The sequence below is a fragment of the Rana temporaria genome, chromosome 3, assembly GCF_905171775.1.
Source record: "Rana temporaria chromosome 3, aRanTem1.1, whole genome shotgun sequence".
Taxonomy (NCBI): Eukaryota; Metazoa; Chordata; class Amphibia; order Anura; family Ranidae; genus Rana; species Rana temporaria.
In genome coordinates, this window is record NC_053491.1 from 32,081,640 (window position 1) to 32,095,200 (window position 13,561).

The 13,561-nt window shown below is 43.0% G+C and overlaps 1 protein-coding gene across 1 annotated transcript in view; it reads left to right on the top strand.

The window, feature by feature from the left end:
- The window catches only part of AGBL1 (AGBL carboxypeptidase 1), an 863,343-nt gene that overhangs the window by 209,030 nt on the left and 640,752 nt on the right, over positions 1-13,561 (top strand). Inside the window, exon 10 of the mRNA XM_040341533.1 lies at positions 5,657-5,770. Within this exon, the coding sequence (XP_040197467.1) occupies positions 5,657-5,770 (114 nt within the window). The remainder of the gene's footprint in view (positions 1-5,656; positions 5,771-13,561) is intronic.

Below are 13,561 nucleotides of genomic sequence, written 5' to 3' on the forward strand. Positions count from 1 at the left end.
TCCCCTTTTTTTGACTGAAGCAGAGGCTGAATAGACTTGTGGATAAGAGGGGTTAAAAAATCTAGGAGTCGTGTTCGTAGTAAAGTGAGTTTCCTGTAGGCAAACAATATGGGCTTTTTTGGCCTGAAATGTTCTGAAGGCCTTGGTTCTTTTCTGTGGCACATTCAATCCCTGTACATTTAACGACAATATATTCAATGGTGCCATGGTAGCTTTACTTCTCTGTCCATCTTACCGTGATAAACCGGAGGACATCTGGCCAGCCCAATCCCTGCAGACTTGGGGAAAGAAAAGGAAAAGGGGTCTATGGGGTATTCAACCTTGAAAAGGAAGGTAAACACAGAAAAAATTTGTAAATAAACAGTCAACAATAAACCAATAAAGTTTGTTAGGTTTACCCGTGGCGGGGATGGACTACCCCCGCCAGGGGAAAAGGGGATCCCATCAATCCCCCGCTTAATCTTGCGGGGAACTGAGGAGATCATGGTGGAGCACAGGTTGGTTCCGTGCGGTGGAAAACCGCTGTAAATATGTTCAAGTAAACACCGTCTGAGGTGTTTTTTCTCAACTAAGCTGTTAATAACATTTCGAACAGGATAACACTAACTACTCGCCTTCTGTTGTTTAGGCAAGAGATATGAGAGGGGGTTAACTATCCTTAATTAATTAAATAAAGAGATTGTAAAATTAATTAGCCTATACCAAAGATGTTTTAATTGGATCATGTGTTCCATTGGAATTTTAGGAAAAAATTCCTCAAGTAGGTCCAATAGTTTGGGTAAGATTAGGCTTCTATTGATCAGATATATGTCAGATTGGGTATCTACCTATTGACCATTAAAACAATGCAGATTCTACACACCAAAACTCGCCTTGCGCCTGGACGCTGACTGGGCTACTAGTGCACGAGGTGGTGTAATGTGGTGAAGCAACTTTGGATATTATAACTAGAGGAGGATAAGAGAATGGGTTTTAGAGGTGTCTCTTAGGTCCCCGGGGTGTAATTAAATGGTGTGGGATGTCATAAGTCTGAGGGACCCTGCGAATGAAGGGGCAGGCCTTGTCGTTCCCCCCCCCCTCCTCCCCACCCTAAGGTGAGGAGGAGGTGAGGAAATAAAAAGTGGGGGGGAAAGTGGAAAAAAAATGGAAAGAAGTAAGAATGTGATAAAGGTAGGAGTGCAAGGTAAAAAATGAAAAATAAGAATCGCAATAAGCGGTGAAAATGAGAATAAAATTGGGTCAAAAGAGAAAAATTTAAAAGTAGAAATAAAAAATAAGAGTAAAAAAAATAAAAATAAAAATAAAAAACATCAAGTTCTCAATCCATGCAATCTGTACATCTTTTCTTGTGAAGTGTTCTTGTGACCAGGGGAAGAAGAAATTCATGAGGTCCTCTGGAAGGTGGTCAGTCCATGGTATCCTCTTGGTCTTGGGGTTGAGACACAAATCTTCCTCGCTTGTTTGTGTGATGAGTTCCATTGTTCTTTTCAGGTTGAATGATGCCATTGCGGGAAGATGTTGATGCTGATCTTCTGCGGGAGAAGTTGTGTGTGATACTGTGATCAATGAGCTTCAGATCAATTAAAGCTTGGTGTAATTGATCAGGTGATCTGCACACTATCTTTGAGCCCTGGAATGTAAATCTGAGGGAGAAGGGAAATCCCCATTGGTACTTTATGTTTCGCTGTTGTAATTCCACTAAAAGGGGTTTCATTGCACGCCGTTTGGTAATTGTCAGTTGCGATAGATCGGCGAATATCTGGAAATTGTTTCCCTGGAATGTTAAACTGCTCTTCTCTCTGGCTGCTTCCAGAACCTGCTCTTTTGTTCTGTAGTAGTGGAATTTTGCAATGATATCCCTGGGGGGTCCCTCAGATTTTTTGGGGGCTAATGCCCTATGTATTCTATCAAATTCCAGGCGTTCTACAGGCAGTCCCGGCACTAGCTCCTGACACAGTGCTAGAATGGTACCTGAAAGGTCCAGGACCGTCTCAGGAATTCCCCTGAATCTCAAATTCGATCTCCTGGCGCGGTTCTCAAAATCTTCTAGTTTGCTATGAAGTACCAAGTTCTCCACTTTAAGCGCATCTAGTTCTGATTGGCAATCTTGAGTATAAATTTCAATTTCGTCCATTTTTGCCTCCAAAGTCTCTGTGCGGCAGCCCAAGTCTCTTATTTCCTTAGTTAGACTAGTGGTGATTTGCTCTGAGGTGCGCTTTAGCGCTTTATTCAGCATTTTCTCGAACTGACTTAGGAGCTCTGAGGGGACTCTGAGAAGCTGCGGATTTCATTCCCTTTAACAAGCATTGCTTGCCTTTCCCCTCAGTATTAGACTCTGAGGTAGCTGAGGTGGCTGAGGAGAATGCCGCCTTTTTTACAGAGCCCTTCATCTGCTGGGCCGTGCTATTAGGGTTGGATTTACCCTTATTTCTGGCACCCCCCAGCACCATATTTCAATAAAATGGTTCTCCTCACCTCCTGGGAACTCGACCCGTCGTTTTCTGTTCGTTTGAAGCTCTATTAAAATCAATTATTTGCGTTTTTCTTTCCCCACAGAGCGGAGCTCTAGTGCAGCATGACTGTGCAGCTAGACCCCGCCTCCTGGCTCTCGGAATTTTTTTTCTAGCTAAATAGCTTCCTTTACCTTACTGCAGTACTGGTTTCATGTCCTTATTGTTTGTTTTTTGCTTTGAAGTTGCTGTAATTCTGCTCTGATCTCCACACTTCCTGCTTGTCTGTTTCCTTATAACCACAGTACTGGGAGCTTTTCACTGTGGTCTAAGCTGTCATTACTGTGTGTCTAAAACTTCCCAGAACCAATCAGATTCATTTTAAAAACAAAACACTGCCCTGGATTTGTTTGTTTTTGTTCTGTGTGTCTCTCTAGTTCACAGGAACATGAAACCAGTTTAAAAGTGAAACTAACCTGCAGGCACATTATATGATTGCTTTTTATCTATTTGTTATCATTTTTAAAAGGAATCAGTTAACTTTTATGTCTCTATACCCTGTAAACAGTCATTTCAGCCAAACATTTTTTTCCTTTAGTGACTCTAACATTTTTTTTTTGTTTCATAAAGTTTAACATTTTCGTTTTTCCCATCCCCCCTTCAGTTAGAACACAGAGAGGGAACACAGTAAACCCCTTGATCGCCCCTTATTGTTAACACATCTTCACTGCCAGTGACATTTGTACAGTAATCAGTGCATTTTTTATAGCACTAATCGCTGTATAAATAACAATGGTCCCAAAAATGTGTCAGAAGTGTCCGATGTGTCCGCCATAATGTCACAGTCCTGATAAAAATTGCTCATCGCCGCCATTACTAGAAAAAATAAAAATAAAAATGCCATAAAACTATCCCCAATTTTGTAGACGCTACAACTTTTGCACAAAGCAATCAATATACGCTTATTGCGATTTTTTTTACCAAAAATATGTAAAAGAATATGTATTGGCCTAAACTGTGGGAAATTTTATTTTTATTTTATAAATGTGGGATATTTATTATAGAAAAGAGTAAAAAAAATATTGATATTTTTTTCACAATTTTCACTTTTTTTGTTTATAGCGCAAAAAAAAAACTGCAGAGGTGATCAAATACCACCAATAGAAAACTAAATTTGTGAGAAAAAAAGTTAAAACGACGCAGTACTGAATCGCAAAAAGTGCTTTGGTCAGGAAGGGGGTAAATTCCCGGGGATGAAGTGGTTAATTTATGCAGTACTTTATATTATATAATGTAGATTCCCATCAGTCCCCAGCCTCAAGGAGCTTACAATCTAAGGTCCCTAACTCACATTCATATATACACATACTACAGACAAGTAGGAGCCAACTGGAGTACCTGGAGGGAACCCACTCAGGCACAGGGAGAACAGGCAAACTCCAGGCAGGTAGTGCCGTGTTTGGGATTCTAATCGGTGACCTTAGTTTGCGGTTTGTGTGTTACACCAGGGTTTCTCAACCTTTTTTCATCCAAGGCACCCTTTAAAAATGATGGACAGTCTTGAGGCGCCCCATTCTAAAATGTAAAAACTATTCTAATAGTTTTACATAATGCGGCAACATCCACACTTAGGACAGCCAACCTTAGGCCTCGTACACACCATAGGTTAAACAGAGGACAACGATCTGATGGAGCGTTTTCATTGGTCAAAACCGATTGTGTGTGGACCCCATAGGTTATTTAACCATTGGTTAAAAAAAGCCAACTTGCTTTAAATTTAACCGCTGGATTCCTAACCGATGGGAAAAAAAATGATCATTAGTAGGCACAACCATCGGTTAAAAATCCACGCATGCTCAGAATCAAGTAGACGCATGCTTGGAAGCGTTGAACTTCGTTTTTTCCAGCACGTCGTTGTGTTTTACGTCACCGCGTTCTGACACAATCGTTTTTTTAACCTATGGTGTGTAGGCGCGATGGACCATCAGTCAGCTTCATCGGTTAACCTATGAAAACGGTCCATCGGTCCGTTCTCATCGGATGGACTGATCGTGTGTACGCGGCCTAAGAGGTGATTTATTCTTCCAAATACACTTTTGCAAACTGTTACTGACTAGTATTCCAATGTTTCTCTTCTCCCTCAGTTTTTCTCTATCACTCAGCTATTGTGACCCAATGCTGATGGAGAGGGGCAACCAAGGAGAAGGGTTGGGGTTGGTAGTTGAGGGTCAAGCAAGGATGCTATGCAGGCAATTGATATTTTCCATATCAACTGATGATGTCATTGGTCATTAGGATGCCGGTGTTCTGTAGATTTGTGCCCTCCACCAAAAAGTGCCTGCGCGTGCGCAGAACGAAAGGGCACTCCAGCTGATTTCCCGATCACCTGGCGTGTCTTCACCATAGCGCATACGCACATCGCAGGAGGCTTTTTAAGACGGGAGATACCATTTGACGGGCACAATTGAATGGTATGCAAACAGTGGGGGGACACCGTATTTGTCATATTTTACCTCGCTGTTGCGGCACGGGTTTACAGTGTGCTCTAGGTCCGGTTTTGTGTGTGTTGCAGGGTGGGTTGTGGCTGTGTTTAACAGCGGGTTTTGCCTGTGTCTAACTGAAAGCTATGCAAAGAGCAGAGGGAGACCGTAGTTGTTGTCAGATTGCGCCTCGCTGTTGCAGGGCGGGTTGTGGGTGTGTTGCAACCCGCCCTGCAACAGCGAGGCTCAATCCGACAACTACGGTCTCCCTCTGCTCTTTGCATAGCTTTCAGTTGTGCCCGTGAAATTGTATCTTCCGTCGAAAAAAGCCTCCTACGATGTCCACAAGCGCTCTGGTGACGTCACTCCAGCTGATCGGTAGTTCTCTTCCTTTCTGCGCATTGCCTGGGCACTTTTAGATGGAGGGCACGAATCGATAGAACACCGGCATATAGTAGGTTGGAATGTTGCAAAATGAAAATCTGTAGCTTTGTGTAAGTAAAAGGCAGGCTTCATCCATACGCCAGTTTGTATCCAATTTTTGGCCAATTTTTAGGCATTTTGCCAAGGCACCCCTGAAGAAACCTGAAGGCACCCTGGGATGCCTGGACATCCTGGTTGAAAAAGGCTCTGTTACACAACATAACATAAAAAAGACTTTAAAAAATATGTAAAATTACCGTAACATATGCTAATTGAATTATACATGACTCTCTTTTTCTCTAGGATGATGACTTGGAAACAGACTTGAAAAAATTAAGGTCAAAACCTAAGCCTGATCGACCAGAAAAAGAATTTGAGCAATATAAAGCATTTTTTTCAGAGCTTTTTCTATTCAAGGTAAGACATTCAACTTTTGTAATTTATGTAATGCATACTATGTGCCGATTGGATTATTATGGGAAACTTTTTGTTGATGTGTTTTTATTGAAGCCTACTGATGCTGGCACTCCATGTCCAAGAGTTTTGTAGATTAAGGTGTAAGAGCATGCGGGAGGGTCTTCTCCCAGAATACATTAGCTTTGTTTGGCCTAAACAGCAGTGAAAAGTTGACATAAATGCATTTCTTTTCATAGCTGAAAAGCTGGCTGGCAGATATTTACAAAAAAATGCAAAATAATGTGCCCACCTAATACAATATTTGTGAGCCAGTAGGGTTCTATAGACACAGAATGTTGTGTTACAATGTAAACTTGCACGTTTGACTGGGAGTAAAGGTAAGATTTATGGATAATTCTAAGAACCTGTAACAGGTATCAACAAGTGATAAGCACAGAATAAGTCTGTAACAGTTATTATTATTATTATTATTATTATTATTATTATTATTATAATACAGGGTATATAAAGTGCCACCAGTCAGTGGCGTAGCATGGATTGTCAACACCGGGGCAAGGCAAGTAATTTGCGCCACCTAACCCGTGGACTTTTAGATACCCCCAAACTGATGACACACTAAGATACCCCTTCCTCACTCTGATCACACCCCCCAGATACCCCACTCTGATCACACACCCCCTATTATACCCCCACTCTGATCACACCCTCCAGATACCCCCACCCTGATCACACCCTCAGATACCCCCACTCTGATCACACACCCACATACTTCCCCCCACTCTGATTACACCCTCCAGGTACCCCCACCCTAATCACACCCCCAGATACCCCCACCCTGATCATACCCCCACTCTGGTCACACCCTCTGTCAAAGTCTCTCACGGAGAAGATCAGGTTAAGTCTGGATCCACAGGTGAACAGCTGGAGAGATATCAGGGGTGGCACCACAGACATAAGACTGGAGGTGTCCCATGACTGGAAAAGCAGGGCTACCCCACTTGAAGCAAAGTACTCTGCTAGCAATTGGTGTAGAGCTCCATTCAATGGCTGGGTCACAGGGAGTCGCTCAAAGAACACTGTGTATTTATTGAAAAAAAATACAAAGCATTTTCTGAATGGTGCCAATGCTAAGTGAGAGGTCCTCTGTGTCCAGTATGCTGAGTGAAAGCCACTGGAGAAACATCTGGTTAGCACTGTATGACTAGACTATTATGGTGATTTTCCATACCCAAGTGGCCCTCCAAATATCATATATAAATACTTACATCGAGCCAAACTGGATCAATGTAAGTTTGCTAAAAAAAAGATCACTCCTGGGGTTTAGTTTTAATGTGATATTAAAGCTTTTAAATATATATATATATATATATATATATATATATATATATATATATATATATATATATATATATTATACTTGGCTGCTCTAAGTAATGGTTTTGCACAGAGCAGCCCGGATCCTCCTCTTCTCAGGTCCCATGCCGGAGCTCCTGGCTCCTCCCTCCTGCTGGGTGCCCCTAAGCAGGCGCTTCTGAGCCACGACTCTGTGTGTCCATTCACAGCCAGAGCCTTGGCTCGGCCCCGCCCTCTCCGTCTCTTGATTAGCTCACTGGCTGTTATTGACAGCGGTGAGAGACAATAGCTGCCAAAAGCCTGCGAGTCCCCAGAGAGACAAAGGTGTTATGGACATTGCTGGATCAAGAGGGGGTTCAGGTTAGTATTAGGGAGGGCTGCCGCACACAAAAGTACCTTTACAACCTTGTGCCCTGTGCCTTTACGACCACTTTAAGGAGGATTGAGTACATTAACCTATTTAATCAAAAAGTGAACTGGAATTATAAGCCTATATAAAATTAGAAAATTATATATTGATTATAAAGTAAAGGATTTTTGAATGCTAAAGACTAAAGGGTCTTCCTTTAGAAAAATGTGTGAATCTTGGGGGGAACGTTATAAGGATATAGAAGACATTCCAACAGCTGTACTTCATACCAGACTGTACAACTAGTAGGTATAGCAGCCTCAGTTCATTCCGTCTAGGCCACATCTCAACACATTTCACCCTACCCTCAGGGCTTAAAGGAGTTGTAAAGGAAAAAAAAAATGCCTAAAATTAATGTCTGCAAGGTAGACAGAGAGAATAGTGTAATGATTCTGTTAAAAAAAGAGGAAATACCTATTAAATTCCTTCATCTATATCACCTCCAGCGGTCTAGTTTCTGTTCTCTCATTCACTTCCTGGTTTGCGGGGCTCGTTCATGTCAGAACTACATTTCCCAGCATGCATTGCGGCACACCCAGTAATTCACACCTCCTTGAAGTCTAACACGTAGAGAGCGTCCTGCTGCACAGATGTAGTTCCCAGGAGGGGGTGAGCACGTCACTGACCACCGCAGTAAAGCCTCCCTTCACGGTGGTCAGTAAAATCAGACAAGCAGGAAGTGAACAGAACAGAGAAGAAATAGAGCAACTTCTGAGCAAAAACGAACAATAAGGAAGTGAAAAGAGGAATGTTTGCAGGTAAAGGAAGCTTATTATGGAAAAAATAATCCTTTACAACCCCTTTAATCATGGAGGTCCATGATTAAGCCCTGGGGTGGGGAGAAATGTGTTGGGGCTATAGCCTAGGCGCAGCGAGCTGAGACTGCCATTATCTACTTGTTGTACAGTTTGATATGCTGTGTGGCTATTGGAATGTCTTCAAAACTCTTATAATGTGCTCGGAGTCAGGTTGGACTCTTTTTCTGCACGCACCCATCAGCGGAATACGTAGGACTATGGTAGCCTGAGCGGAGCCCCTAAGCTGCATTCAAGTTCACTTGGGGGAAAAGTTGGGGGGGGGGGATTATTTGAGCCTTGGGTGAAAACATTGATAAAGAGTAAGACCCCCAACTTGGCCAGAAATATGATGTTTTAATCAGCTAAATAAAATGTAACTGTGTAAGTGCCGAGACCAGTGCAGTTAAAGCGGGAGTTCACCCTAAAAAAAAAATTTGAAGATTAGATTCATGCTCATTTTGTCATGGGGATTCGGGTAGTTTTTTTTTAAAACGAAGCAGTACTTACCGTTTTAGAGAGCGATCTCCGCCGCTTCCGGGTATGGTCTTCGGGACTGGGCGTTCCTTCTTGATTGACAGTCTTCCGACAGGCTTCCGGCGGTCGCATCTATCGCGTCACGAGTAGCCGAAAGAAGCCGAACGTCGGTGCGGCTCTATACGGCGCCTGCGCACCGACGTTCGGCTACTTTCGGAAAATCGTGACGCGATAGATGCGACCGTCGGAAGCCTGTCGGAAGCCTGTCAATCAATAAGGAACGCCCATACCCGGAAGCGGCGGAGAAGATGTATCTCTAAAGTGGTAAGTACGGCTTTGATTTAAAAAAACCTACCCGATTCCCCTTGACAAAATGAGCATCAATCTAATCTTAAAAATTGTCATTTCCGGGTGAACCTCCACTTTAAGTAAAGATACAGAATGAACACTTTTATACTGTCATGGATCACTTTCTTGCAGTTCAGCTCAAATGGCCTCCAACCTGGTTGTAGAGATTCTTGTATGTGAGCTCTTTCAGGACATACCACCAGGGCCGGCCCTACCATGGGACCCGATGGTATCATTGTACCAGGCAGCACTTTCAGGGGGGCAGCAAATTTCCTGCCCACACGCCATCCCATTCCGCCAGCTCCACTCTCCACTCCACTGTGGGGCTAATTGCCGCCCGACCGCTCCTCCCGTTCCGCTCTCCGCTCCACTGTGGGGTTAATTGCATGAATAGAGCCATAACAGGTCCCTTTTATACTCCTATGTACATGTATAGAGCCATGATAGGTCCACTTTAGTTATCATGATTTAAAATAATGGATGTGGGGGCATTTTGGTGAACATAATTTTTTTTGGGGGGGGGGGCAGCATTTCATTCTTGGTACCAGGCAGCACAATGTCTTGGGTCGGCACTGCATACCACTGCCACTCATCTTCACTTTACTTTATCTTCACTACAGTGCAGAGGAAGACATGTACTTTAATATTTATTATACAGTATATAACATTTAATGCGGTCCAGATCCCTATTAAATCCTTCTACATTCACCTGTCTTTTTCATAGAATTTTATTCTACTGGTTCCCGTGTCTCTTTTTCCCTATCCAGCATCTCATTAAAACAGCGGCATTGCTGTGATATATGACATTGCATCCCTAATTTAAAAGATGTTTTTCTTAGTAGATTATTCGTGTGGCATTGAATAATGTTCTTGTACCATTCATTTATTATTGCGTGATCTTTACCTTCCACAAAACTTGCACTGAATTGTTCCTACTTTCTGGCAGAGTATTCAAATAAACCAAGATTGTCCAGCAACAAACACCACGCCATCACCCTTCCTGTCCAGTACTAGTCCCCAGCATGCTTACTGAAGGGCTAAATTGTATTGTTGTGCTTCCATTTTTGATTGCCTCGTAAATTAATATGATTATGACAAATATTTTAAGCACTCATCTTTGTGGTTTTGATTGATGAACTGCAGGATGGTTTCTTCTGTCTGGCTGGCTGTTTGTTGATGTATGTTTTGTCTATCGATTTCCCTGTCTGTCTGCTTCATTAATTAAACTATATCTATTAGTCAACCCATTTATCTACAAACCTCTTAATCTTTTAAACATACCATGCTCTTACACTACAGTACACTTCTTCATCTCGAGAAGGTACCAGCACACTCCAACCTTACTTTATCAGAGATATAAGGGCAGAAATGCTTAAGTCATTATCCATTGGCTTCTAAGGACCTACAATTGAACTATACCAACTGATTGTGTAACAAAGGATTGTTAAACAACTCGCAGGACAAGTTCACATGTAGTGAATGTGTCCTTTTCTTGTTCAAATATTTTTTTTCAGTTTGACCAAGAGATATACAGGTGTGACTTAAAATGTTGACACCCTCCACGCAGGGAGGAGTAAGGCCGCGTACACACGGTCGTTCCAAACCGATGAGATTGGTCCGACGGGCCATTTCCATCGGTTCACCGCTGAAGTGGCCTGATGGTCTGATGTGCGTACACACCATCGTTCCAAAACCGATCGGGTCAGAACGCAGTAACGTCAAACACACAACGTGCTGAATAAAACTAAGTTCAATGCTTCCAAGCATGCGTCGACTTGATTCTGAGCATGCGCGGGTTTTGAACCAATGCTTTCTGTACTAACCATCGGTTTGGACCGATCGGGCAGCGGGCCATTGGTTTGATTTTAAAGCATGTTTTAAAATTTTGGACCGAAGGACAACAGACTGATGGGCTATACACACGGTCGGTTTGGACCGATGAAACCGAACCTCGGTCCATTCTCATCGGTTTTGTCCGACCGTGTGTACGCGGCCTAACTAGTTTCAAATTCCAAGACAGACTGGGTTTGGATAAATAGTCATTTACAAAACCTACAAAATAGTCTTTCCCTGGTATATACCATAATCATTGAAAAAGAAAGCAACTAGCAGAGAGGGAATAATCTACATCAAAGCCACAACACAGTCACGGTGGTTGCTAAATGCTCCTCCCCAACCATAGCTCGGGGTTTGATATTTGGCAGGTAGTTACCGGAAAAAAGTGAGAAGAGAAGATGGAGAGGGTAGAAAGTGAAGGGGGCTTCTTGGGTTCTCCTGGGAATAGTGACTACTGCAGTGACAGAGGGCGAGGTGCCTCTAATGGGCCGTACACACGACCGAACATGTCTGCTGAAACTGGTCCGCGGACCAGTTTCAGCAGACATGTTCAGTCGTGTGTAGGCCCGAGCGGACAGGATTCCAGCATACATTTGCCCGCCGGGCCTTTTTCCAGCGGGCAAATATTTCTGGACTTGTCTTAAAACAGCCCGCTGAAATCCTGCCCGCTCGGACATGTTCGGTCGTCTGTACAGACCTACCGTACATGTCCGAGCGCCCGCCATCCCTCGCATGCGTCGAATGACTTTGACGCATGCGTGGAAGCATTGAACTGGCAGGGCCGCCCACGTCGCCGCGTCATCGTCGCGGCGACGGCGCGGACACGCCCCGCGTATTGTTTACGCGCGGATTTCTGTATGATGGTGAGTCCAGCCACCATACAGAAATCCCCGGGCATACATGTACGGTGAAAACGCTCCGGCGGACCGGTTTCATCGTACATGTATGCTCGTCTGTACGCGGCCTAAGGATCAAGGTTATAGTAGAGATGTGTCAAGGTCAGGGGCCAAAAACTTATCAACCCAGGGTTGCCAAACTTTTGAGTAAAAATGGATTCTAACCTGTAAAGTAGCTTCAATATTGGCATATTTCATCGCCTTGAGTGACTCTGTGTTTGGTAGCTAGGATACAGAGTGCAGGTGTTTTCTCAGACCTGGCAATGGTCTGCTTAGCTCCTGTTGTAATTTGTAAAAGGAGCTTTAATTGTGTTATGGTCAGTCACTGGGAATTACTATTTAATAGGATCAAAAAAGCAAGTAAGAATTTGAAAAATATCAGACCAATAGGATCACACTAATGGACAAGTTCACCAAATATATTAGTATGTGCCAGGTTCTCCACAGCCACAAAAACAGGGGGATGGGTAGCAAGGAACGTACTTCGCTGGGCTTGTTGGAATAAGGTACCACCTAGATAGTACCTTGTAGAATGTTTCAACCTTGTAGGTTGTTTCCAATGCCAAGATGTTCTGTGATGACTTATAGGTAGCCAAGCAGATATCTAACCAGTCCTCTTTCTCTAGAGATAGTTTTAGATTTGTTGTCCATCGAGCAATATAGGCGGGGTGGATGGCTGTTAAGCTGAATAATAAAGTCATGTAAAGCTTTGAGATCACCCCTTTCACGTGTTGATCAGTGGTGCATAATTTCTCAAACATGATCCATTTACCTAAGTCCCTTGTGGACTGGGTTGTCAACTGGCATCTAATCTGTAAGTAGTGAAAAATGTGCCCTTTAATTAGTCACTATGCCCCCCTAAGTGCAGTTTGCCATAATAAATATTTGCCTTACTCACTGTTCTAGCGGTCTTTACTGTTCAATCCTACCAGCCAATGCCAAGCCTTTTTTTGGGGAAAGACATCCCTTCATGCTCCTATTTTTAGTGGGCACTCAGTACAGCCCCTTCATTCATATGGATGAGCCACAACACAACATGCTGCATTTAGAATGGGGAATTTAGTTAAAGAAAAATTTGGCTAAAGGTAAACTTGTCCTTTTACAAAAAACCTTCATTAGAACTCCCCTTAACCTCCCTGGCAGTATGATTATTTCTGAAAAAAGGTGCTGAAAGCGGTACCATTATTTGCAAGGAAATTTGGCGTTTTATACTTTAGGCCTGTAATTCTTAGGAATAACTCGCTTAAATCTGTCCAAACAAGAGTCTAGTAGGCATCCCGGGTATGATTTTTTTTTAAAAACAAAATTATTAATTATAATATAATAAATAATTATAAATAATTATTTTTTGTTTCAAATATTTTATTAAGATTTTATAACAGGTACAGGAATAATGACAGTACGTTCAATTGTAACGTATACAGAAGGCGATGATACAGGCAGCTATTAACACAATAACACATTAACATCTCGTCCCTCGGTGAAAAGAGCAAAGGGCACTGGTCTCCGTCCAGACCGTGGGTTTCCCTATCTCCACCCATGAGGGCTGTTGAACTGAAAAAGGGGTAGAGGTTGAGGGTGGCCCAGACCAGCCTCCAGTGTCACCGTACCGCCGCGAACTAAGGGGGTACCACCCCTCAACTACCCACCCCAGAAGGGAGCATACTGTGGGCAGGAG